This window comes from Panulirus ornatus, chromosome 6 (assembly GCF_036320965.1).
Source record: "Panulirus ornatus isolate Po-2019 chromosome 6, ASM3632096v1, whole genome shotgun sequence".
NCBI classification, from domain to species: Eukaryota; Metazoa; Arthropoda; class Malacostraca; order Decapoda; family Palinuridae; genus Panulirus; species Panulirus ornatus.
This window is the reverse complement of record NC_092229.1, coordinates 50,404,599-50,432,445: the sequence shown is the minus strand read 5'-3', so window position 1 is coordinate 50,432,445 and position 27,847 is coordinate 50,404,599. Positions and strand designations below refer to the sequence as shown.

The 27,847-nt window shown below is 37.5% G+C and overlaps 1 protein-coding gene across 3 annotated transcripts; it reads right to left on the bottom strand.

Annotated features, from left to right (window-relative positions):
• Positions 1-465: 465 nt before the first annotated feature.
• On the bottom strand, positions 466-26,754 carry LOC139749227 (dehydrogenase/reductase SDR family member 12-like). 3 transcript variants are annotated; one of them, XM_071662929.1, is made up of 9 exons: positions 26,040-26,754; positions 15,464-15,546; positions 14,888-15,021; positions 13,461-13,556; positions 10,481-10,605; positions 7,602-7,737; positions 5,800-5,916; positions 2,303-2,405; positions 466-802 (listed from the first exon to the last, which is right to left on the bottom strand). In XM_071662929.1, the coding sequence occupies exons 2-9, from the start codon at positions 15,471-15,473 to the stop codon at positions 690-692; spliced, it is 834 nt and encodes a 277-aa protein (XP_071519030.1). In that variant the 5' UTR covers positions 15,474-15,546; positions 26,040-26,754; the 3' UTR covers positions 466-689. The 3 variants fall into 3 exon arrangements, with proteins under 3 accessions (XP_071519030.1, XP_071519028.1, XP_071519029.1); XM_071662927.1 differs by lacking the exon at positions 26,040-26,754 and adding an exon at positions 20,582-20,739; XM_071662928.1 differs by lacking the exon at positions 26,040-26,754 and adding an exon at positions 17,093-17,280.
• Positions 26,755-27,847: the final 1,093 nt, after the last annotated feature.

Genomic DNA, 27,847 nt, shown 5'->3' with positions numbered 1-27,847 from the left:
CTATTAAGTGTTGAAGATTTATGATAACATTGTATTTTCACAACAATAAAAGTGATAATAAAATCAAATATTTGTCTTGAACACCAATGAGCAAATTGGGTTTACTTAAACACACTGAATATATGTTACAATAATTAAATATAGACTGTCTCTACCCTACAACTGTAAACAATGCTTGCAGTTAACTACGAAGATTCACCAGCAAAGTTTTCATTTTATTCTTTCTTTTCTTTCAAACTATTCGCCATTTCCCACATTAGCGAGGTAGCGTTAAGAACAGAGGACTGGGCCTTTGAGGGAATACCCTCACCTGGCCCCCTTCTCTGTTCCTTCTTTTGGAAAATTAAAAAAAACGAGAGGGGAAGATTTCCAGCCCCCCACTCCCTCCCCTTTTAGTCGCCTTCTACGACGCGCAGGGAATACGTGGGAAGTATTCTTTCTCCCCTATCCCCTATTTTATTCTTAGTCATATATTTGTGCTTTACAGTAATCAAGTGGTTCAAAACTTTAGATAATATAACTTATTTAACCTCATAAGATTAAGTAAACCATACTCTAGAAAGGAACATTGGAAACTTAAAAAAATAATTTGCAAAAAATGATTTACAACGTTCATGAAAAGTCCGCCAGGTACATTTCCCTTAAAATGCAATTTCTACAACATGCTTAGACCATGACAAATGTCCAAGTCATGCAGAGAAAGTCTTTGCTAATTCTTCAAGAGCTGACATAAATTGTTCTTCTTCTGTGGTGCTCACTTTGGTAGATGCTAGTGGCAGGTGCGTAGGTACAGGACATCTATCTGTAATTTCATGATACATTCAGTTATACATTTGTTAATCTACAGTTGAAAAAGAAAGGTGCAAGAAAAGAATGTTCTTTCATGATTAAAAGTGGCAAAGATTAAAGACCAATGCTTGTTATATATATATATATATATATATACACCATAAAAATTCGAGTTTCACTAGAACACAGTGAGGTAGCTGTCTCATTTATATTCAAACGTGAATATACCTAAAAGAACACGAGGCCTCCAGCTGAGGAGGTGACCATAACATAAAGAGCAGCAAAACACAAAGGGAATAAAATTGAACAACTCTTAAGATTCCCAACCATTATTACAGCAATTATTCTGGCTGCGCAATGAATTTCCTAGTAACATTCAAACAAAAGTAAAGTAATTTCTTTTTATAACATAAGTCTATCATTAACAAATGCTATTAACTCTGCTCCACTATGCATATTTTGTGGATGTATATGAAAAGACTGAGGAGCACATCCTCTTGCTCCAACCTCTGTTACTAGCAATCAAGTTTTAGGTGTTACACTCATACAATACTAGAAATAAAAGTCATAATATCTTAATCATTCATATATATCCACCATTTCTCAAGTGAGTGAGGTAGTGTTAAGAGCAAATGACTTGAGTCTTTGAGGGAAAAAAATCCTAACTTGGCTCCTTCCTCTGTCCCTTGTTTAGGAAAGTAATACTGGTGGGGTGGGTTTTCAGTCCACTACTCCCACACATGGAAGTCCTCCCCTCCTGTATTACTTTCCAAAAGATGAAACAGGATTTTTTTCAAAGGAACTGATTAGAGGAACATATGGTGTAGAGACTGGTTTATGTTGAGCCCCTTGACTTGTAAGGTCAAATGGTATCATTGTGGGTGACTGTAAGTACTGTAATTTTGTCTGACCAAACTCATCTAGATGGTATGACACTGCCTATATGTATACAGTGTACTGGGTTGGAAAACGTAGTTGGTAGATCTTATATGGTTTGCATGGATAGTGACATACTGCGAAAATAACATAACTGAGACGTGCTATTTATCAGTCCTTCCAGTGCAAAATATCACAATAGTAGTGTACATATTTATACGAGGTCTTCTGCATTCTTAAGTTTGTTTTCATTATGTCTTTGAGCCAAAATCATTACTAGTGGCAATGAATCTTCTATTATAAAGTGGGAGTCTATGGGTTTCACTCTACAAAATTCCATTTAATGGACAACTTTTCCAAAATGCACCTATTCCATAAAGCAAGAGATACCTGCAATGTCATCTGTACAATAAATGTCTGATGATTTTCCATGAGGTAACAAGCTTAAAGTGGAAGAGTTTTAGTCAACTAAGTTAGTAATTGGGTAACTTGCGCAAATGAATATGAGACTGCAAATCCTCTCTTGCTATCCTTTCAGTGAAAGAAACTTTCTGAATTTCCTGATCAGATTTAAAAGTAAGCTAATATACTGAGTGATGTATATGAAACCATAATATGGGTAAAACTGATCAATTACCTTGGAAAAAAAGTCCTGATGGATGCTCCAAGGCTGCATTAGATATTATCAACCACACCGCACAATCTGCTCCTTCTGCTGGAGTTCTCAACTTGTCCTTCATCTGTGAAGTCCACAATAAATTACATTTATGTAATATTACAACCTCATATACAGGAATATTAACAAACAGAAGCAGGATGCACTACTTATGAGAGCTTGAGACAATGGCCTTGTTCAGATAAGGAAAATCCTGACATAAATAACAATAGGCCATTCGATAACAGTAAATGTTAAAATTTGATAAAAAGATATTCAACATTCCTGGATGGTTACTCCTCCATTAAAATTATGCAAAATGGAAAATGAATTAATTACAAAACAATACTGTACACTAAACTTTATATTTGTTTTAAAATAAAGATGCAACAAATACAAATTATAATTCTTTTTCATACTTAAAAGGTTTCTCGCATTACTGAGGTGGCACCAGGAACAGACAAAGAAAGGTTGCATATGCTCACATCCATTATCTAGCTGTCGTGTATAATGCAATGAAATCTTAGCCACCTATCCACAACCAAGCCCCATGCTTCACATGCCCTGGATCAGTCCATATTGTATGTGTATACTGTAACTGACCAACTATGGTATTATACACCCCTGCCATAGACCAATCTTCAACTGGAACCATCCAATCACCTCTCTTCCTACTCACACACATGCCTAACACCCTTGATAAAAACTTTTCAATACTTCTAGCATCTTTCCCCCTACACCATATATTTCTAATATCTTCCACAAGGCATCTCTATTAGTGACTTATTAATATGTTGGTAATCAAGTTTATTGAGTACACTAACAAATTTTGAGGTGTATGGCTGATGAGAGCCATATACAAAGTCATATTACCCATAAAGACAATTAATTACACTATTAAGCCTTTCGGGTCTAAAACAATACACAATACAGAGGTTCACCCTATAATAACATGTACACCATAGTCTTAATTCATCTGAACAAGCCTTCCATACATGAGGCATGCAAAGAGACCATATGTCACCAGTAACTCTAATTAGCATGTGAGAGAATCCCCAATGCTCAGTGTGGGAAAACACAGCATGCTTTCCTAATTGCTCTTTGCTCTGACGAGAATTTGTGAGGCTAAGATAAAAAAAATAACTCACATCTAAACATAATAAAAGAGCATGAAAAGTGATTTTCAGCTCTATTTCTACACACAGCACAGTAAAGCATGAGGGAGGATTATGTGCTGGGGTGTCTGCACATATACCAATTTTAAATGGGGGTGGTACTCATAAGTTTAAGAATGCTTCAGTGTTGCAAAAAGATTTAACTACTTATTGCATGCTTGGTGTGGGGGAGGAGAAGAAAATGTATATGTTATCTGTTTCCCTTCATGTATTTCTGCTGTTTTCTGTGGGGCATGGAGGTGTCGGGAATGAATGCGGACGAGCAAGTATGAATATGTATGTGTATATATGTGTATGTATACATACATGTATGTATATGTGTGTATATGTATACATATGTGGATGTGTTTTTCTTTGTCTGTTTCCTGGTGCTACCTTGCTAACATGGGAAACAATGATCAAGCATGAAATTTTTTCCCAATTGCATCGCTGCTTCTTGCGATAACAAGGTAATGCCAAGAAAAGACAAAGAAAAGCTACAGACGCTCACATCCATTCTCCAGCTCTTATGTGTAAAGCATCAAAACCACAGCTCCCTATCACAAACAAGCCTTACAGACCTTTCCACCGTTTACCTCAGATGCTTCACATCCCCTAGTTCAGTCCGTATTGCATATGTATAAGTATACTGTGTATGGTATTTCACGAAAGATGCTTAAAGGACCTAAACACCCTCACAAGGCAAAAGATTTTACAAAACTAATAAAATGTAATAACATTATCCAAAACTAGTTTTATACTTTCCCTATTGTTTCTAAAATTTGTGTAGCCTACAATGCTCTTAACATTTAAAATACATCAGCTTAAATTTTTCAACAAATTTTGTTTACATATATACCGCTCCCTTTTCATTTAGACTAATGGAATTTGTGAATCTTACTAGTACTATTTTATTACTTATTTTGCTTTGTCGCAGTCTCCCGCGTTTGCGAGGTAGCACAAGGAAACAGACGAAAGAAATGGCCCAACCCACCCCCATAAACATGTATATACATACACGTCCACACACGCAAATATACATATCCATACACCTCAATGTAAACATATATATATACACACACACACATACATATATACACATGCACACAATTCACACTGTCTGCCTTTATTCATTCCCATCGCCACCTCGCCACACATGGAATAACATCCCCCTCCCCCCCTCATGTGTGCGAGGTAGCACTAGGAAAAGACAACAAAGGCCCCATTCGTTCACACTCAGTCTCTAGCTGTCATGCAATAATGCCTGAAACCACAGCTCCCTTTCCACATCCAGGCCCCACAGAACTTCCCATGGTTTACCCCAGACGCTCATGCCCTGATTCAATCCACTGACAGCATGTCGACCTCAGTATACCACATCGATCCAATTCACTCTATTCCTTGCCCTCCTTTCACCCTCCTGCATGTTCAAGCCCTGATCACTCAAAATCTTTTTCACTCCATCTTTCCACCTCCAATTTGGTCTCCCACTTCTCCTCGTTATATCCTCTTGGTCAATCTTTCCTCACTCATTCTCTCCATGTGCCCAAACCATTTCAAAACACCCTCTTCTGCTCTCTCAACCACGCTCTTTTTATTTCCACACATCTCTCTTACCCTTACATTACTTACTCGATCAAACCACCTCACACCGCATATTGTCCTCAAACATCTCATTTCCAGCACATCCACCCTCCTGCGCACAACTCTATCCATAGCCCATGCCTCACAACCATACAACATTGGTGGAACCACTATTCCTTCAAACATACCCATTTTTGCTTTCGGAGCTAATGTTCTCGACTTCCACACATTCTTCAAGGCTCCCAGGATTTTCGCCCCCTCCCCCACCCTATGATTCACTTCCGCTTCCATGGTTCCATCCGCTGCCAGATCCACTCCCAGATATCTAAAACACTTTACTTCCTCCAGTTTTTCTCCATTCAAACTTACCTCCCAACTGACTTGACCCTCAACCCTACTGTACCCAATAACCTTGCTCTTATTCACATTTACTCTTAACTTTCTTCTTTCACACACTTTACCAAACTCAGTCACCAGTTTCTGCAGTTTCTCACATGAATCAGCCACCAGCACTGTATCATCAGCGAACAACAACTGACTCACTTCCCAAGCTCTCTCATCCCCAACAGACTTCATACTAAGCATGATAAGAAGTAAAATAAGGAAGCAAGATTAAGAAATAATACGAATGACTGTAGAGATATGCTTTACAATATCTAAAGTATGCTTTTGGAAGACAAAGTGTAAAGTAAATAGTTTTACCGTCCCCTGAATGGGCATTTTTTTTTTTTTTTACATTACCTTGTTGTGAAATTCTGGCATGGAAGTCCTAACAGCAGGAGTGTCTGCCCAGCCAGGGTGCATGCAGGAGAAATGAACCTCTGGGTGTTGCTTGGCATACTGCTCTGTCATCACCACCTGGGAAATTAAAAACTATTCAATTTCTAATCCAGTGATCATGCACAAGCAATGCCGCCTTTTTCACACATGAAATCTGTGCAACTGGCATTTAATGGAAAGAATACACAACTGCAAAATCATTTCAATCATATATAAAGTCTTAATAGTATCAAGCAGAAATACAATACTTTCATCAGGACATGAGGCCATGGCTATAACATTCAGAAACAAAAGCTCCTTTATTTTGTCTTTCTTAAGTGTTATAAGACAACCTCTGGATCCCTTAGGATCCTCAGTGCTAAAATAAGCAGATACTCTTCAAAGTGAAGGAAACAGACTAGCTAGTACATATCAACTGATACTCTTGCTTTACAGTATATGATTATTCATGTTAATAAGTAATCAGAACACTAGTTCTCTTAAAAATCTTCACAATCAGAAACCTAGCCTAGTCAAGATGTGCCATAAATGATCTCCATCAACTACCTAGCCTAGTCAAGATGCGCCATAAATGATCTCCATTAACTATAAAACATGAAAATGTGAAGCAGCAGGGGTAAACTAAGAAAAGGTCAGTGAGGCCTGGTTGTGGATAGAGAGTTGTGGCTTCAGTGTATTACATGAGATAGCTGGAGAATGGATATGAGCAAAAGTGATCTTTCTTCATCCGTTCCTGGAACTTGCCTTGCTAACACAGAAAATGGCAATTAAGTATAAAAAAATAATCATAACAGTATTACAGAGAGAGATGCTTTAGGGAAGGTGTTACAAATAAATGTTGCAGGAGGAAAGCTATTAGGAGCAGTGAGGAGTTTCATCAAGGTGATGAGACGTGCCAGTACACAGAGACGAGGATAAGTGGTTCCAAAAGAAGCAAGCTTTTGTGGATGGGGTGAGTGATGTCACTATGGCTGTTTATCTTTATGAATGGGGCAGTGTGGGGGCGAGGAGCAGGCATGCAGTCTAATCAGGGTAGGAAGGCTTAGGAGTTAAATCATATGTTCTTAGCTGATGACACAACACTGGAGGCAGATTCAACTGAAAAACTGCAGAAACTGCTGTCTGAGTTTGAGAGTATCTGTCTGAGTTTGAGAGTATGTGTGAAAGAGGAAGCTGAGAGTAACTGTGTAAAGCAAGGTTATTAGGTTTAGCAGTGAATTTCAACAGAGAGAACTTGGAGAAAAAGAAATGTTTTAGATACATGAGAGTGGCTATGGGAGTGAATGTAAAGGTCCAGGGAGCAGTGAGGAATATGTCGAAAGAGCGGTCACTATCTGGGAAGGCAAAGGTTAGCATGTCTGAGGGAACAGTAGTCCCAACAGTGTTGTATGGAAGCAAGGCAAGGGCTCTGCAGGAAAATGTAAAGAAAGTGAATGTGTTGGAAATTAAATATCTAAGAAAAGTATGTGTGTATGTGTGTGCAGGGTAGGGGAGGTGATGTAGGAATAAATGATAGGGTAAAAGAGAGGTGTGGCAATAAGAAGAATATGTTTGAGAGCTAAAGGAGATATGCCTAAATGGTTTGAACATATGAAGAGGATGAGTGAGAGGTAACAAGGGGGATATATTTGTCAGAAGTCGGAGACCAAACTGAAAATAAAAGGTCAGAGTGAAAAAGACTTTGTGTGCTTAAGGCCTAAACATTTAGGAAAGTGAAAGGGTTCCCAAGTGCAAGGTACATCAAACACAGAGATATAACTTACCTGTTGTCTTTTGTTTTGAGAATAGACCATAGTACCATCAAATGGGTTCATCTTCTCACACTGCAAATCATCAGCCTTAAGCCTCTGAACCAGCATTCCCCCTGATGTAACCATCAACACCCGTGGTTTTTCACTTCTGAAATAAATACAAAAAAGTTTGGAAAAACACTGGCAGTACTATACAATATTTTCTGAACTTTTAATGAATTCAGGTTATACTTATGAAGCTCAAAGCATAAGAGATAAATTCTCCATTTTTTAAAAACCTTTTCTTACAGTACTGCTTACCTCTATAACATCCTCAAGTGACCTATAAACTAACTCAATCATTTTACCAATAACTCTCACCTTTCCATTTAATTTCAATTGGAAATCAACTTTCCTCATTTCATTTGTTAGCTCCTATATCTTCATCCTCCTCACTACTTCATTCAAACTCCAGTTCCAAACCACATAAAATAAATGGTTATCCTTCATTATACTTATCAAATGATCTGATAAGCCCTACCCAATCCACTCTCATACCTAACATTAAGCACACAACCATCACAGTCTTCTTATCCTTTTTCATTGATTTGCACATGTGCATCTGTGTATATCTATACATCAATATTTTTTTTTTTTTTTTTTTTTTTTTTTTTGTCGCTGTCTCCCGCGTTTGCGAGGTAGCGCAAGGAAACAGACGAAAGAAATGGCCCAACCGCCCCCCCCCCATACACATGTACATACACACGTCCACACACGCAAATATACATACCTACACAGCTTTCCATGGTTTACCCCAGACGCTTCACATGCCTTGATTCACTCCACTGACAGCACGTCAACCCCTGTATACCACATCGCTCCAATTCACTCTATTCCTTGCCCTCCTTACACCCTCCTGCATGTTCAGGCCCCGATCACACAAAATCTTTTTCACTCCATCTTTCCACCTCCAATTTGGTCTCCCTCTTCTCCTCGTTCCCTCCACCTCCGACACATATATCCTCTTGGTCAATCTTTCCTCACTCATTCTCTCCATGTGCCCAAACCATTTCAAAACACCCTCTTCTGCTCTCTCAACCACGCTCTTTTTATTTCCACACATCTCTCTTACCCTTACGTTACTTACTCGATCAAACCACCTCACACCACACATTGTCCTCAAACATCTCATTTCCAGCACATCCATCCTCCTGCGCACAACTCTATCCATAGCCCACGCCTCGCAACCATACAACATTGTTGGAACCACTATTCCTTCAAACATACCCATTTTTGCTTTCCGAGATAATGTTCTCGACTTCCACACATTTTTCAAGGCTCCCAAAATTTTCGCCCCCTCCCCCACCCTATGATCCACTTCCGCTTCCATGGTTCCATCCGCTGACAGATCCACTCCCAGATATCTAAAACACTTCACTTCCTCCAGTTTTTCTCCATTCAAACTCACCTCCCAATTGACTTGACCCTCAACCCTACTGTACCTAATAACCTTGCTCTTATTCACATTTACTCTTAACTTTCTTCTTCCACACACTTTACCAAACTCAGTCACCAGCTTCTGCAGTTTCTCACATGAATCAGCCACCAGCGCTGTATCATCAGCGAACAACAACTGACTCACTTCCCAAGCTCTCTCATCCCCAACAGACTTCATACATCAATATATCTATATATAAAATATAAAGGTTTAGCAAGGTTGAAGGACATGTTTGTTAGGATGTGAGTTTTGAATAAAGAAAAATTGGGTGAGGCACTAAACGCTAACATCAGAGGGAACAGGCAACAGAGATACAGATACATAGATTGAAAAATTGGTGGAAATGAAATTTTTTCAATACCTGAAAGGGTACATGGCGGCAATAGGAACCAAGGAAATGGAAGTGAGTTGCAGGGTTGGGGGAGGGAGTGAAGGTTTTGGGAGCATTGAAGAATGTGTTGAAAGAGAGAACATTACTTGGAGGGCAAAAATGGGTATGTTTGAACAAACAGTAGTCCCAACAATATCATCTGGATGCCAGGCATGGGGTATACATAATGCTGTGTGGAGGAGAGTGGATGCACTAAAAATGAAATGTCTGAAGACAATATGTGGTGTGAGGTGGTTTGATAGATTAAGTGATGAAAGAGCATTAGGTAGAAACATTAGATAGAAGTGGTGGGTAGGAGCATTAGCCAGGAGCATTAGGAAGAAGTAGTGAGTAGGAACATTATGTAAAAGCCTCTGCAAACACTGTACTAGAATTGCCCTCTGCCAGTGGCCTGTTAAGGATGAAGCACTAAAGGCTAAGAAGCAGCACTGGAGTTCACTAGTTATGGAGCCCCTATCATCATGTCCACTCCTTGAGGGAGTTCCAGGTGGGAATGGGCATCACAGATATATATAGATAGATAGATCAATAAACAGATAGTAATGACAGTGTAAGAGAGACGTGTGGTAATAAAGAGTGTGGTTGAGAAAGCAAATTAGGGTGTACTGCAATGGTCTGGACATATGGAGAGACTGAATGAAGAAAGGTTCACAAAGAGGATATATTTGTCAGAAGTGGAGGGAATAAGGAGAACAAGGAGACCAAGTTGGAGATGGAAGGATGTTTTGAAAAAGATTTTGAGCAATATTTTCATTATTTTTGCTACGGGAGATATTTCTCCTATACCAGTAACTAAGCAAGGGTCACAAGGCACTGTACCAAGAAAAAAGGCCCATACTCTTGCTTGGGATGCCATCCAGGGACAATGGGCAGAGCCTACAATACAAATTAAATTCAATTTGTAGTGGAAAACGGCACAAGCTAATAATCACAGCACCCCTTTAAGTAACAGGAGAGTGATGGCCATTGAACCAAAGTGGTTAAACCACAATTTCACCACATATAAATAAATCAGTAACTTACTTCTTTAATAATGGAAGAAGGTTGGATGTGAGAATGTGGGGAGCAAGAGTGTTTGTTGCAAAGTTCTTCTCTATGTTGTCTTCTGTCACTTCTCTATTGTGAATCATACACCCAGCATTGTTTACCTTTGGGGAATATATGACTTTAATAGATGACAAAAAACACATATGCTCACATGAGACATAACACTAGTTATAAATAACCTGCTTATGGACCTGCTATACATCAGTAATAACTTTTAATGTTGTTTTATCAATATTCATATTATCCACACATCTATTTTTCTTATAATCCTTTTCCAATAATCTCGCAAAACTGGTACATTCAAATCCTCCATGAAACCTCTAGTCTATCAATCATCTCTATAAAAAAGTATTAGAAAAAACTAGCCAAGCAACAGGATCGTCAGCTGGAACCACTGTACATTTACTTTCAATAAAAAAAAAAAAAAAAATGATAATCATAAAAAAGTCAATAATCAAACACATCCCACCCTATGTTGCATACCCAAGAACTATATTCTAAACATCTAACTGATTCTGCACGCTGATTAAAGTGTCAACATTACATGTATTACTTTTGACTTTAAAGGAACAGGTAGACTCCCAAACATTTTCATTTCTGACCATCATCACTTGTTCTCATGTCCTAGGTAATAGAGCAATATTCAGAACTTTAAATTATTTACTTGAGAATCATGCAATTTGGTTTACCTATAATGAACAGAAAAGCCATCCTAGGTAATAGAGCAATATTCAGAACTTTAAAATATTTACTTGAGAATCATGCAATTTGGTTTACCTATAATGAACAGAAAAGCCATCCTAGGTAATAGAGCAATATTCAGAACTTTAAAATATTTACTTGAGAATCATGCAATTTGGTTTACCTATAATGAACAGAAAAGCCAAAGGCATTAGCTTGCAATGAAAAAAAAATCTAATGAATAAAGATTCCATATAAGGAAAAAAATAAAATGGAGTAAGAATGAAAACAACCTATGTATGAGAAAATGGATGAAAGACGAATCCTCCAACAATTCCTAGAGTTTCACAAAATGTACTATAGGTTTTGAAAGGTATGCTCCCATGTTCCCAGTGATGGGTGAAAGAGCAAAACCTTTGCCTCCTGTACTGGTTTAACAATCACATCTTTTTTTTTTTCTTTCTTTCTATCTATCAGACCTTTCCACTTTAATGAGGCTAAATCAGGAACAAATGAACAATAGCTTCATTTACACACATCCAATCTCCAGCTGTCATGCATAACACATAGAAACCAGAGAACACCATCCTTAGATAAGCCCTACAAATTAAATCCCATGGTTTACGTTGACCACTTTACATGTCAAGCTTAATCTTATATACCCATAAACAGCAGCTATTATCACATGAAGATCTACTGGGGATGGAGAATATCAGCAAATGACATTTCAACTTATCCTGCCTCTGGTTAACCTTTTCACTGTGCAACATGTCTGTTCTGTGTACTGTCATGTGTAAAATCAATATTCTTTTTCCCATTCTACATCTATTCATCTATCTATATTTCTGTTGACCATTCCCTCCAGAAATTCCTATCAAGGGAGTGGCCATGGTAAAAGTGTCTCCATTTATCCCTGCCCTTACAAGCCTCCCTCACATACCCCATTCCACACATTCTTCTAGTATTTCTCTCCCTCCAGTTCTCTGCCACTCTTTCCCTATGTCACAGGTGGTTTTCCTCTTACAAGAACTCCTTTACCTGTACTATCATACACTCTCCTTGTAAACTCCCCATCTTGTATTCTTTCTACATGCCTAAACCACCTCAAAGCATTACGTTTCACCCAATCCACAATTCATTACCTGTCATACCTCATTTCTCATATGCCCCCCTTATTTCTTTCTTCATTCCATCCATTCCATCTAGTCATACCACATGCTCCAGTCAAGCTACTCATCTCAACAACCTGAATTCTTGACCTCTGTGACTCATTCCATGTCCATGTTTCAGCTACACAGGTCAGGGTTGGGAGGACTATGCTGTCTCTTAGTCATGCACTTTCTCCAGATTCATAAAAGCTGCATACAACTTCTTCCTTTTTGCTAGTTACTTTTCCACAATTATTTTCACAAAAATGTGATCCACACATCCCCTACCTAAAACCCCCTTGCCCCTCACTTATTCTATAGTCAGTCATTCCTATCACTCTAACAATCAGCACTCATCCTTACACTTTTCCTGGTATACTTTACAAAGTTATTTCCTTACAACTGCTTTTAAAATATATCTGTATCGTACATCACAGTAGAAAATACACAAAAAAGTAGTGTATTTTCTTCTATAATGGAGTGGAAGGGTGGTAACTGACTCGGGCGGGCCCTGGCTGAAAGCACAGATCCTCATTATCTATGAAAGTATGTAATGATTATGATTTTATTCTAAGCGCGATTTCATTCTCCATATACCTAAATACATTACAAACTATGATTTTTAATCAGGCATGAGTTTACACATCACATACATGTCATTTATGTATCATTTACATATTCATGCACATTATCTATGTACTTACATATCTTAAGTAAACTAGACATCATGTTACATGAATAAATGAAAAGAATAACCTACCTTTCACCATAAACATAAACATCAATAAAAGAGAATTTGTTTCATTTCTTTTAAAATCAACTGCAAAACCTGCATTGTAAATTTGCCTTTCCATCATGATAATAGTTACTGTATAGTTTCTCTAGCGTTATGTGGAATAGATATTATCATAAATCATGGGAAATTCAAAAGGAAAGAAATATTAGGTTACAAGGGTCAACTTGAAAGATGTAAACCAAGAATCAGAAAATAAACAGAAACCTACAGCATGATACAAATATAAAAGCTACTCTCAAGAGACTTGTGAAGCTCAACAGCCAAATGTAATATATGGAATCAAACACATGAAGAGCAAAACTAGTCAATAAAGCATAAGGAATCTACTCACCAGTACATTTAATTTTTCATTGTTATCACAAAAGTCACTGGCAAATTTATAAACATCCCTGGATTTTGCCATGTCCAAAATGTGGAGAAATATATTCTGTTGATAAAAGAATGGTTGTTACATACTTATAATAATAAGTAACTGAATGCATCTAGTAATCAGTAACTATAAAAGCTATCTACAAGGAAACTAAAATAACTAAAGTAAATCTTCTACAGACTAAGCAGCTTTATAAGTACATAAACATTGTAATCACAAAGTTTCCAAAGATTTACATGCATGTAACTATATATTTTCTTTGACAGTGTTTCAGATAGAAAGCTGTTCATACTTTTTCATGAAAGACCAAAGTCAAAACAAAATTACATACGCAGGAAAGTGAATTTTTTTTTTTTTTTTCACACTATTCACCATTTCCCGCATTAGCGAGGTAGTGTCAAGAACAGAGGACTGGACTTTTGAGGGAATATCCTCACCTGGTCCCCTTCTCTGTTCCTTCTTTTGGAAAATTAAAAAAAAAAAAGCAAGAGGGGAGGATTTCCAGCCCCCCGCTCCCTTCCCTTTTAGTCGCCTTCTACGACGCGCAGGGAATACGTGGGAAGTATTCTTTCTCCCCTATCCCCAGGGATAAGGAAAGTGAAATATCTAGCTTAAACTGTTATCTATCACATATATATACACCAGATTAGTATTTCTCCTCCCTTGCTACTCTCTTGCTGATGTCACTCCAAATTATCATTCCTTGGTGACTTAATAAAGCATGCAACTATGGTAATGCTGTTTATACTGCTGAACAAAACATATTAAGTGTAAAGACAGGTACTACTGTAAGAGCAGTTCATAGCAGACCAATGAAACTTTTGCTTTTTAACATCCATTCCTCAAAATAAGCAAAATCAGTGTTAACAACAATCTTTCTAACCTTTTTATTGATATCAGTGCATTTATTTTTTTCCTAAACAGTCTTTCCAACCTTTTTATTGATATCAATATATCATTTTCTTTGCTAAAACAGACTTCATGATAATATTCAATAACTAATAACCTTTTTATTGATATCAATATATTATTTTCTTTGCTAAAACAGACTTCATGATAATATTCAATAACTAATGTAGGTAGTGCAATGGGTAAAGTGTTCATCAGATACCAATACTACCTGAATCAAAAAATATTAAATAATTTCCTTCTATTCTATACAAATTGGGATGCTGTCACCTATGTGCTCCCCTAATGCCCTTGTTTATCATTTACCTTTTCTAATAGTCATTCAGCAATGAACACCTAACAGTCAGTGACCATGGTGTTTTTTCCTTTCATAATAAATACATTTACTAATAGCATAAAACAACATGTATGATATAAAAAGAGCAGGTATCATATATTTCATTAAACACTCATCATCAGAGAAATTACTTAGTTATTACCTCATTGTTGGTTGCTTCAATTATTTCAGTCTTGACCTCCTCAGCAGTTTCAGGGTTACGACACACCATATGCACAGTTCCTCCGCGCTTTGCTACTTCCGTTGCTATACATTTGCCAATACCACTATTTGCCCCTGTGCAAGATTATAAATCAAACAAAATTCTAAAAAAAACAATAAAAACAAGACTTTGAGAATAATGAAGAATTCTCCCTCCTGAACATATATCTTTTGTGCAATGCAATTACTCATTAGTGCAAAAACTAATTATGTAGAACTCTAATGTTTAATGTCTGCATCTGGATATATCAGCAAAACGTGCAATACTCTCATGTTGGAAATGCAAATCTTTAACTACAGCAATACTGTCATTTGTGTTAATGTGAAATGTTTCAGCATTTTGTGAATATCCAAAGATTCTACCAATAACACGTATCCAATACTCGCAAATTATGAAAAAGAGTAAATATACATAAAAAAATAACTGATTTTACTTTAGCTATGAGTTCTCTAATAATGAGACAAAAGAAAAAACATCCCATTCCTATGAACCATACTTTTGATAATAACCAATTACCTGTAATCATGTAATGGTACCCAGTACAATCCACTTCCAGATCAGCCTCATTGAAGTTTTTACTGGCAGCCTGATACCCACTCCTGCAAAACCATCATGGTAAAGTAATACAATCATTTAATCACACTCTTTCAGCAGTATGACCCATGAACATGATTGAACAACAGATAGGACTACAGATAGGAATGATGGCCTTGGCCTTTGTCCTGACCCTATATGGTCAAATTAGTGGTCATACAATCATCTTTAAGGTCAAACAACTCTTACTCAAAGTTAATAAAGTGTCATATCCAAGCAACTACTACCACCTGTAGCAAGAACCACTTTAATCTAACGCTCTCAGTGTGATCTGATTAGCTCTGTAAAAAGCAAGCTTGTAATTCGTATGTATATAATATATCTATTAGTTTTCTTGGTGAAAAAATTTGCATCTTCCATACAGTATTTAACTTTTAGAGAAAAAAGTAGGTGCATAACAATCATTATTTCAAACAAGTGGGAGTAAAACAATTTAGAACAAAGTGGGGAGGGCTTCAAAGACCCGGGAATATGTTGAATTAAATATAGCAAATTTTGTACAAATTTACTAACACAAACTTAACCTATCCTAGGATGATCTAATGGTACCAAGCCATCTTTATGGACTTTTCACCACTAGGGCCAATTTTCAAAAGGGTCCATTTATGTGTGTTGAGATATTTATTCATTTATTATTTTGCTTTGTCGCTGTCTCCCGCATTAGCGAGGTAGCACATGGAAACAGACGAAAGAATGGCCCAACCTACCCACATACACATGTACATACATACACGTCCACACACGCAAATATACATACCTATACATCTCAACGTATACATATATATACACAGACAGACATATACATATATACACATGTACATAATTCATACTGTCTGCCTTTATTCATTCCCATCGCCACCCCGCCACACATGAAAAAACAACCCCCTCCCCTCTCATGTGTGCGAGGTAGCGCTAGGAAAAGACAGAAAGCTCACAATGAATATTACATTCTACAGTGTTACACTAAAACAAGTTTCAAAGGGCCTAGTTTCTTGGGACGAAAATGGCATTTTGCTCTTGACTACTGGGGGAGAAGGAAGGGCCTACTGAGGAGAATTGCCTCACAACTAAGTTTTGCTCTTGACTACTGGGGGAGAAGGAAGGGCCTACTGAGGAGAATTGCCTCACAACTAAGTATGTTAAAAGATGTCCTGATTTGTATGCTGAGCTTCTGAAATTATGGCAGAAACCAAAGGAAAGTGAAAGAGAACAAACACAGAACAAAAAAAGTAAAACAGTGAATGCATAAATGCAAATGAGAATCCAGGGCTGAACAAGTTTTATATGATGCTACTTTTAAATTACAACATTGGTAGCATACAAATCTAATCAGTAAAGGCTTACTAAACTTTAACAAAATATCCATCCATTCGTGGAAGACCTCCACACACTAGTAAACTATCATTGCAAAGCTAAATCAATCTTATCCCTTAATGTGCAGTTAAAAGAGCTTTGAGGGCTCCATGGCTATCTGCCTTGAGACATATTTTCTGAGTAGAAATCCTTACTCAAAAACATCATACTGGATACAAAAGATTCATTTTATCTTACTTAGTATATTCCTTGAGACCTTTGGAGAACCAGAGAGGATTCCTGTTTGAAGCCATTGTGGGTATTTGTGAGTAATAAGGTAACCCTTGCACTCCTGCTAATGGAATAACCCTGCCACTGGAGCAACCTTGCTATTGGAATTCACCCGTATGTGGACTGCTAGTCAGGGCAGGCAAGGTGGCAAACATCGCCAACGTATAAAGATAATGAATGCTGTTATCAAACCGACAACAATACAGGAATCTTATCTGATAATCATTTACTATTGTGATCGTATATGATGCCAAATAGTTATATACTACCAGCTTAAGAATAAAGAAAGAAGTAATCTGACATATCAGTACTCAGAGGGAATTATTAAACCGCTAAACACATCTACTATATATCTATCTTTCTTCTATGTTCAGCAAACTATATAATACAGTAAGAAAAAACAAATATCATGAGTATATTACATTGACAGCAATATCAACTTGTAAATCACTGCAAATCACCTTAAACTAATTGTGCCAGTAAAACATTCATCAGAGTTGATTTTGTTTTATGTTTAAGAGGAAAACGTTTAGTTTCATTTCACTACCTTAACATAGGACTCACTATCTTTTCTTACCACAAGCTTTTTCAATTACAGAAAAAGATAAGTTCATGAATGGAGAAAGAAAAGGTAAGATTAAGTCCAAGTAACAAATGAAAACAATGTAAGGAAATGAAATTCAGGATTTTCATCCTGTCCCTGTACTTTATACCTTTATCATTCCTTCATACATGAATAACCTATTCACCAAAGATACTGGTCTCGATGAAAACAACAAATGAACATTAAAGATATGCACGAATGAACTCCAAGCTAAAGTTCATCTTACCCAAACACGGTGGGCAGTGTTTATAGACCAAAACCTCAAAAACTTCTTCCTAAAGAAATTTCAACATCATATGAAGAACATCAAGTACTTCCAACAACTTATAAGATTTTGCCAAAGGGTAGGGCTAGAGCCTAGTGCACAATGCAGGAAAATACCGAGTTATGAACAAGCCATGAGAGTAAGGGGTCGTCAAGTGTTATGTGTGAGATAGAGAGATTGAATGTTTTTGGAATGAAAGCCAGTACCCCATGTGTGGGAGAGACAGAAAGAAAAGGTAAGTACCTGGGCAAAAGGAGGGACAAATGAAAGCCACAGAGAACCCAGAAATTATTCAGCATCTGCTAGGATCATGTGGATACTGTACATAGTACATGTTCAAAATTACTAGGGAACGTTTTAAGATATCCGAATGCAAATACAAGGGAGTGCAAAGAGAGAGGACACAATATCACAACATTACCCACTCTGACTCAATAGGAATGTGTAAACTTTTTGACTGCTTTCAGAGTTATGCAGTGTGCACTCACAAAATTCTAATCATTATCAGCACCCCCCCTCTACCAGTAATTTCATATTTTCAATGGTTTTATCGTTGTTTGGGTTTTAGGCCTATCAACTGCCAGGGACATTAAGGCCGTCAACATAAGCTACATTCCCAACCGAAAAATCTTTATCACCTTCTTCAAGTGGTCAAGATAATTGTTAGACCACATACACTCACCATGAATGTGGCCCATGTTTTTGTTTTTTTATAAATAAAATACTACATTACCAATCTTGTTTGCCATTTCCTGCATTAGCAAGGTAGCACCAGAGAAATGGCCCCATTCGCTCACATCCATTTTTTAACTCTCATTTATAATGTTAAAAAAACAGAGCCCCGTATCCACAACCTGGCCTCACATATGTTACCATGATTTTTCCAGACAGCTTTACATGACCTGGCTCAACCCACTGACTTCAAGCTGCCACTGTAAACCACATTGCTCCCAATGCACTCCATGCCATGCACGTCTGACATCCTGCAAATTTTGTGTCTTTATCAGAAATGAAGGGGACAAGAAGTGGGAGAACATATTGGAGATGGAGGGATAGGGTAAATAAGATCTTGAGTGCTCAAAGTCTGAACATGCAGGAGGGTAAACGGGCATTCAAGGGAAACAGTGAACTGGAGCATTGTGATATACAGGAGGCAATGTGCTGTCAGTGGACTGAAACAGGTTAAATGAAGCAGCCAGGGGAAACCTGAGAACAGTCCATTGGGGGATATGGTTTTAGTGCATTACACATATCAGCTAGAAATTGGATGTAAGCAAATGAGGTCTTTTTTTCATCTTCCTGCCTCACAAACAAGGGAAATGGTAAAAAGTATGACAGAGAGAGAAGGAACTAAAGTTTTTTTTTTTCATACTATTCGCCATTTCCCGCATTAGCGAGGTAGCGTTAAGAACAGGGGACTGGGCCTTTGAGGGAATATCCTCACCTGGCCCCTTTCTCTGTTCCTTCATTTGGAAAATTAAGAAAAAAATGAGAGGGGAGGATTTCCAGCTCCCCGCTCCCTTCCCTTTTAGTCGCCTTCTACGACACGTAGGGAATACGAGGGAAATATTCTTTCTCCCCTATCCCCAGGGATAAGAAGCATATAATTATAAAAAATTATACACTTTACATATTAACAAACACAGGTGCCCCAGGCTCCACAAACAAGAGATATATAAAAAGTCATCTTTGGCAAGGCTGTGTAAATGGAAGTGCAGTCATATCAAAGAACTTCTCACTTGCCTTAGGCTAGAGGAGCCTTCAGAAAAAGATACTGGATTAAACATACACACAAATACAGAGCATATAAATGGGCACCTTTCTTAGAACACATGATTGCCCCTAATATCATATATATTTACACACACACATACATATATATATATATATATATATATATAGGTTTTGCTGAAATTCTACAAATGTATTACCCTTTTTAACATTAACCCCACATTTTCTCTAATATATAGAACCTTTATAGTTGTCTTTAGTTTCATCCCATACATCATAATGCCCCATATCATACTCTGCAACTAAATATGTATTCATCATGTACTATGTAAGACGACACATAACCAGGCTAACAATACATAACTCACTTTAATCAGTATTCAATGCTCTCAGCAATGCAGAGATATTCTAGAAAATTAGTACATGTATTTTGACACTCTGCACATCTACTTCCACATAAAGTTATCCCAACACATGAATCAGACCAGGTAAGCATTCATCGAAAAGTCATGGTGAACCAATCCACAAATGTTAATAAAATATGACTGTAAACACATCCCTTAAACATTTATATGCTTTACAAATAATTAACAATGTTAAATCTCTGCTGCTCGAGTTGGTTGGTGAGAATTAATTTCTTTAACGACGACCCAACGTTTTCCATGAACTTTTAACCCCTTCCCAACTACTGACTTGTTGGGAAAAATGGCAAATAAGACATCCAAATCTATTCCTACATCTAGACATATTTAAAAGTTGAGACCTCTGTTGGAGTATGCGCCTTCATGCTTATTCTCTAGGTATATAAATCCTTCTTCAACTATCTATTGGCTTTGAAACGTATTTTTTCCCTTACCTCGTATATTCCTTGAGGCCTTTGAAGAACCAGAGGGTATTCCTGTACAAAGACATGTTGCTTTTAACCTGTGAATAACGGTGACACAGCTCTCCCTTACTTCCTACATAACCAGGATGAATGAACGTTGTTATCAAACAATGTCATAGTAAGACAAGAATCTTATCGCAGTAGAGAGCCGCCATCTATTGATTGAAAGAGGAAGTAGTGCTACTCCCTACAGATGGTAGAAAGTCATCTGCCTTATTCTTTTTTTTGTACGGCAAGTTAATGCTGATATATATATATATATATAAAAGAAAAACAGACGTTGATGGTTTATTTAACATCTGCTGTGATATCGATCTAAATAATGTCGTCGAAAATCGCACTGAACCATTTGCTCCACTCTCCATAATACTTTTTTTTTTTTTTATCATCGAAGTTGATTTAAAGTGAAACTGATTTATGTGTACTATCCCTCCGTCATCTTATGATAGGACTTATTTTCTGCAGGAAAAAAGAAAGTCAGCGAGACAAACAAATTTCTCCATTTAACGACAAAAACAGGGGGGGGGGGGATATAATTCTTCGCCGTTTCCCGTGTAAGCAAGGGAGCGTGCGGGACAGATGACCCCATTCGAACACAAACGTGACCTTGCTGTAAAGTGTTATATATATGTATATATATTGGAAATATGCAGAAGCTTCGAAACTGACTTGTATATGAGTTATGAAATAATTAAAATTGTTGGTGCTACAATAATGTTTATTGTTCTCAGATTAATTGATAATCAAAATGATACTATATTTTCTTCATGAAGTTTAATGACCCTTAGGAAAAGACAAGATTCAGAGCGTCTTTGCTGTTCCTTAACTATCATCCTGGAAATTAGATGAGAATGGAGTATAATAATGATATTCAAGATTTTCACTCTGTAGTTCCTATGAGATCCTTTACACATAAATATTCCTTTTCACCTTGAGTATATAGTGTGGGTCTTAGTCTTCACGAAAATACCAAAGGAACTCTAAAGCTGTCAATGAACTCCGAACTAATGTTCATGTCAATTAAACATGGCGCGATGTTTACCAGGTCACTGCCCCCACAAATCTTCATTCCTGACGAGAAAGAACCTACAAAATAGTAGCAATACAATTATACGGGTACTGTACAAGGCAATACCGAATAGAAAGGCAGTTCAAAGCATCATATGTCAAAAGAACGAATCATTATAGAACATATTATCTCATTGTCTATCGCGGTTCTGGGTTTACAATTCTGTGCGCCATATCGATTGTTGCGCTGCATTATAAGCGGGTTCGCCATGCTGAGTGGTCACTGGTAGATTGAGACGCTGGCTTGATGTTTGCACTTGATACACAAATATAACAGCTAATTAATTTCCAGGTTTTATTATTTACATTACTTAATATATTTTTACATAATAGTCTGATACGTCAATGATCTCGTTAAACAAAATGATACTATGAAGGAAATTCTTATAGATATAATATATATATCTATTTCTGACAGCTGCCAATTTGATTCGTTTACAACTATTACGAAATGTTTATTTATTCTGATATGTTGAGAACCTCTACTGTTGTGATGCAATGTTGTAACTGATAACGGAAGAGCAATGACAATATTAGTAACAATTTAACAACCTTCCTCACATAAATTGACCAAGCCGAATTTAAGTGAATTTTGAGGGAGTTAACTGCGGCAGTGCTTGATAATCTTCATGATAATCTTCAATAAAAATCATTGTACACGCACCAAATGACCTGAACACTCGTTACATGAGCTGATCATGTGTTGCATGACCTGAACATGCACATTCTGACTTAAAACATCATTGGAACAATAAGGCTATTCATCACAAAATGGTTACGTTACTCTTTAACATTTACGGTTATAAGGAAGTCTGCATGAACAGAAAAGGCTGAACAATAAACCATCTCTAGTCACAGTTCACAGGGCCGTATCTAGAGGAAATGGCAAGCACTGAAATACAGTGGAGGTATATGAAAATATTTAGTATAATTATAAACAGTTGAAGAGTTAGACCAAATTCAAATTTATATAAACTCTTAAAGACTTAAAAGTTAAAGACTTATTTGATCAAAATTGTAACATAGAAGCGGCAATGCAACTGATAGTAGCAAAATACTACTAAAGATGAAACGTAGGCGAGTTTCTTTTTTATTTCACGAAACCAAACCGTAAAAATGTTAATCGAGTAGCATATGTCGAAAACAAACCTGTTGAATAGCGCCCCGAACGAAATTCGATTAACTTTCTCAAAACACTGTTAATTACCATGAAGTATGGCAAACCATAAAAGACATGAAGTCCAAACGGTATTAAAAGCAATTTCTAACATTATGAAATTTTTGAAAATATTGCAGTACGAAGTGTTGCAGAAATTATTGCGCTCACACCTGTTAATTTGATAATTAACATAAAACTAATTCTTTCCCGAAATATAACAAAATGATGTGCAAAATATTATTTACGTTATATCTTTATTTCATTACAATAAAAGTATTCATTGCCTTATTTCTTAAAAAATAATGTTAGCAATATCATAAATATGAATTTTCTTTTATGTTCATTTTAAGTAAACATGACATCAATCATCTAAAATATTGTCGTTAACCCTTTAAAGATCACCTGCTATATTTTCTGTTATTTCTTACACCATACAAGAATCATTCTTGTGTAAGGTATATTTACTTCTCTACTTCCATTAAACATGACATAAATCACCTAAAATATTGTAGTTAACCCTTAAAAATAACATTCATTTTCTGTTACTTCCTACCCTTCATATAATTCGTGTGTATGGTATATTCACTTCTCTACCTATCATTATCAAATCCGTTTCTATTTTCATGAAGATCATCATATGGTTACAGAAAGTTGGGTAAATATTTAGTAAAACTGAGAAGTGTGAAAGTCCTTATTTCATTATCTTTAGCTGTAAAAAAAAAAAAAAAATGCGCGTCTTACGAAGTCCTATACAACTTTCAAGTCCTGGGTACAAAATATAGTGGAACATTTTTCTCTTATTGCTTTCGGCATTCCTGGGTACAAAATATAGTGGAACATTTTTCTCTTATTGCTTTCGGCATTCCTGGGTACAAAATATAGTGGAACATTTTTCTCTCATTGCTTTCGGCATTCCATTATTCATCATCCAACAAAGATGTTCCTTTCCAGTTCTCAGATTACCAGCCTTGCACAATTGAATCTTTTCACATTGTAATATACAGTCTTCAAGAGAATGTTCAATATCACAACGTATATTGGTTTGACCAATCGTACATCTATACGAAGGCCGACCTGTGCCAATAATGGCACATCGAGCACACACCCATCCGACCTTTGCCAGTAATGGCACATCCGAACACAGAATGTCATTGACAAGAGCCCGTGTCAAGCTTAGTCTCGGAAAATCCTAAGACATAAGTTAGCATCCCTACCGCTCATACATTGCATTTTCATTTGTATATTGTAAGGAATTTTACATAGCCATACATATAATACGATCGTATGTGATCTTAGAATTATCCTTAACACCTGAAGGAGGCGTTTGAAATACTTCAGGTTGGTATATGTAGCAACAGCTTGACGTTGGCGGCCTTAATGCCTAAGAGGGTTGATAGGGCCTAAAGCCAAAACCACAAACCAACCATCCAGTGTTTTGAGTAGTACGTTACGTTGGACTACGTGCTGGCAACTCAAAGTGATAAAGAAATTTACAGGACGAACATTCTAAAAAGATAATCCCGATAGCCATATCCGATATGGCAATAGTTACATTGCACTCCACAGACGGCCCTTGAACGTTAGGTGCTCTACTCTACAGACGGAGCTGATAGCAATATCCAAAGCTCTGCACCTCTCGTCGACGGATAACTACAAACCCGTCTTTAATCTACACAATTCCAAGACAGCCGTGCAAACGCTGCAGCCGTAGCATCACAGGGATAACATCAAACTCACTCATGGCTTCGAGCCTTGCGAACACTCTACAGGTTCCAGCTATAGGATAGCCATGGTCACCCTGCTTATGGATTCCCAGCCACGTATGAATCGAGGAAAATGAGATCGAGGACGAGGCAGCCAAGCCAGCCACTCGTCTCGCCAGCGTAAGCCTACGTACATGCTCCAGCGAGTGTGAAGCAAACCAAGAACCACATAAGATATACAGAAAGGCTCTACACGAAGAACTTCCTCGACGTCTTTAACGAAAGGTCCATTTCAGCCAAATGGTGCCTGGTGGCGACGCGCGGTGAACCAACGCACTTTGACTCGACATTATCGAGACAAACCTATCGAGACAAACCTAAGGCAATCTTTATCGACTAAGACTAGGATGCAAATGTACTTCGCGTATCGTTGACGGAGACGTCGGGAAACGAGCATACTGTCAGGAGCGAGCAGGAAACCCGCCCGTACACTACCCACACCGAACATATGCAACACCTGCTCCGTGTCATCACAAGATATCCTCAACCCAGATACATTAATCAATGTTCCCAGAAAGTGAGGTGTTACAGCCACATTTGCGTGTTATGTCTTTTACTCAAGCAAAATAGGCAGGACCAACAGTGTCTACTCATCCCATCCGCTCTGCCTGTTGTGTCTGTTCCTAAATCTGCGGAGGAGGCTCTGCCTGTTGCAACTTTTCCCAAATCAACAGGTGGAGGTGGGAGCAGAAAGCCCCAGCCAAAGGCCCGTGTCGCACTACAACAGTACCAATGGACAGGTTTTACTAAGTTGTGGATAGGCCTCTGTAACGCATGCATGTGGTCTAGTAAGCTAACAAAAAAAAAATATCGCAGCATTTCTCCGTACCTTCACTGACACTGCAAAGTGATTACTGATTAAATCCATAGCCCAGTCCTTGCTCTCAGTCCACAGATATTACATTTACTGTCACATTCTGCTTGTCAGCAGTTAGCGATACATATAACATCTTGTTATGTAATACCTCAGAAATGTCCGACTACTTGCAGACAATCTCCCCAACTCATATTCATATTTCCGTTCCCAACAATGAAGGTGTAAATGTCTGAATTCACTTTACCACCTTCAGTCCTAATCTTAAGTTCGTAGAAAACGGGATGCTTCCTTTTACGCTTGTCATCAATTTCTCCCCCCAACCAAACAAGTTTAGCTACGCATCAAAACCAGCCTTGGCAAATGACTTTTTATATTACGGGTTCAAAATATAGACCTTTGTTTTTATAGAACAACCTGCGGAAGACAACTTTATCTTGTATTTTGGTTTGTATACCCAGACAGTGAGGAGGGTTATGAAGGATAGGGTAAATGTGAAAGTAAGAAAAATAAAAGTGCTTTGATTGCTACAATAAATATAGATATGTCCCCATGAAGTAATGAATATATTTTATCCAAGAGTTGAACTGATAACCCAAACAAATCAACGACTTTGTCATTTACCTTATTACACTGCGGCAGTCCTATGGCAGTAACGTTTGTACCATTACTTGAGTTTTTTGGGTGTTATTCTGTTTCATTCTCTACTTCCACACGTCTTGAAGTTGCAGGGTAAACTGTATCCCACAGCAACATCCAGTCCCTCTGTTACCGTTGCTTCACTTCCACCATATCTGGACAGCACGAATCCACAGCTTTTGTTTTATACACATCGTCTAACCTGCATTATCACCACTGTCACAGTCACATGCCACAATTTGTTCATATTTGATCTTATTTAAAAATACAAACGAATCGTGAGGGTCTTCCCCAACAGAAGCCGCATCTACAGCCACTCTGGCACATCAAACAGGCTGTAAACACAATGCCTAGCTGTTCAATTCAGTACTACACCACAGAATATCTTCGTAACTTCCTTGATGAAGGCACAAATAAGGGTATCACCACTCATCTCTGGACTTATCCTCATCGAGAAGGAAAATCAGGTTTCTTTTATAACCAAGGACACGAATATTGTGACCAGGGACACGAATATTGCTCTCTTACGTGTACTTTTCAAGTGTTGAGTCACCGTCATTACCAAAACTTGAATCCTCTCGTCGTCAAGGACATCACTACCGTATATCCAGATGCCTACACTTTAGTGTTGTAGTCCAAAACAACAGCTCGTGGGATGGCATGCGTACATCACAGGGAAAGTGCAAACTGAACTGTTTTTGTCTTGAGTTCCTCGTGGTATCGATACCGTCTCGAAGATTATTCATTCAACCCGTCTCAAGCATTCCCCTCCTTGCTGTGTTCCTTTTGCTAACGTCCTGTGTAACATTCCTATGTATTTACAACTGTCACTTTGTTGTGTGGTTTCAGCCGGTTATTGCCTCATCTTTTTATTCCAGAACAGATGTATATAGGCCAATGTTTGATGTAACTGACCTACTGTGAATGGACTGAACCCTGTAGGGTTTATGAAGCGTAAGGGTAAACCATGGAAAGGCATATGGGCCCTGGATGTTGAGAAGGAGTATAGGTACTAGGTATCGGTGCATTACCCATGACATCTGGAGAATGGATGTGAGCGAATATGGCCTCTCCCTTGGTCTGTTCCTGGCGCTACCTCGCTAATACGGAAAACAGCGATCTAGTATTATAATAAGGAAAGATATGAACGTTTGTAGCTACATGCTCAAAAATAGCTGAAAGTAAAAGATTTGATATAATTTATAGGAATCGGCTTTATTATTATATCTTAGATAAATTCAATGAAAATGAAAGCACTTAAGTATGTTCAAAATCATCCATTTCCAAATAGAATCCCAGTAGATTATTAAATCTTAAGCTATTTACAAAAAAATATTTTTATGTATAATCTATAAACGCATTTCTAATATAGCACTAGGTATATTTGATAAACTAAGTCGTCCCTTAGTGTTATTTTTTTTTTTCTTTTACAGAATGCAGTTACATTCGTGAATGGTATATCTACCGATTAACTCTCCGTTTATTTCATAGGGTCAGATACAAACAAAAATAAAAAGGGTCGCAGGCCTAATGATCTTCATTATAGGTCGCTGTGGGCCATTAAAACCTGTAAACCAAACAACCAATGATCCCATTTGCATTTCAGGAGTAACAGAAAGTTAGCAATTTATTTAGCAGAATGAATACGCGAATTGGAAGTCACCATTTCACTTTAACACACGGGCCATGGGTTGAGGTTATGTTGCAGTACCTAATACTTATAATGTAATCAGAAATGAGTGAGTTTATTTTGACAATATGCATAGAAAGTGAACTTGAAATATTTTACTAGG

Excerpts from the sequence above, each read along its gene's own strand:
- LOC139749227 (XM_071662927.1), bottom strand. The coding sequence starts at position 20,637 with ATGTCTTTGTACAGGAATACCCTCTGGTTCTTCAAAGGCCTCAAGGAA. Across the intron at positions 10,606-13,460 it reads ATGAAAAATTAAATGTACTG|GTAAACAATGCTGGGTGTAT; the intron begins GTGAGTAGATTC and ends TATTCCCCAAAG. Across the intron at positions 2,406-5,799 it reads TGCCAGAATTTCACAACAAG|ATGAAGGACAAGTTGAGAAC; the intron begins GTAATGTAAAAA and ends TGGACTTCACAG.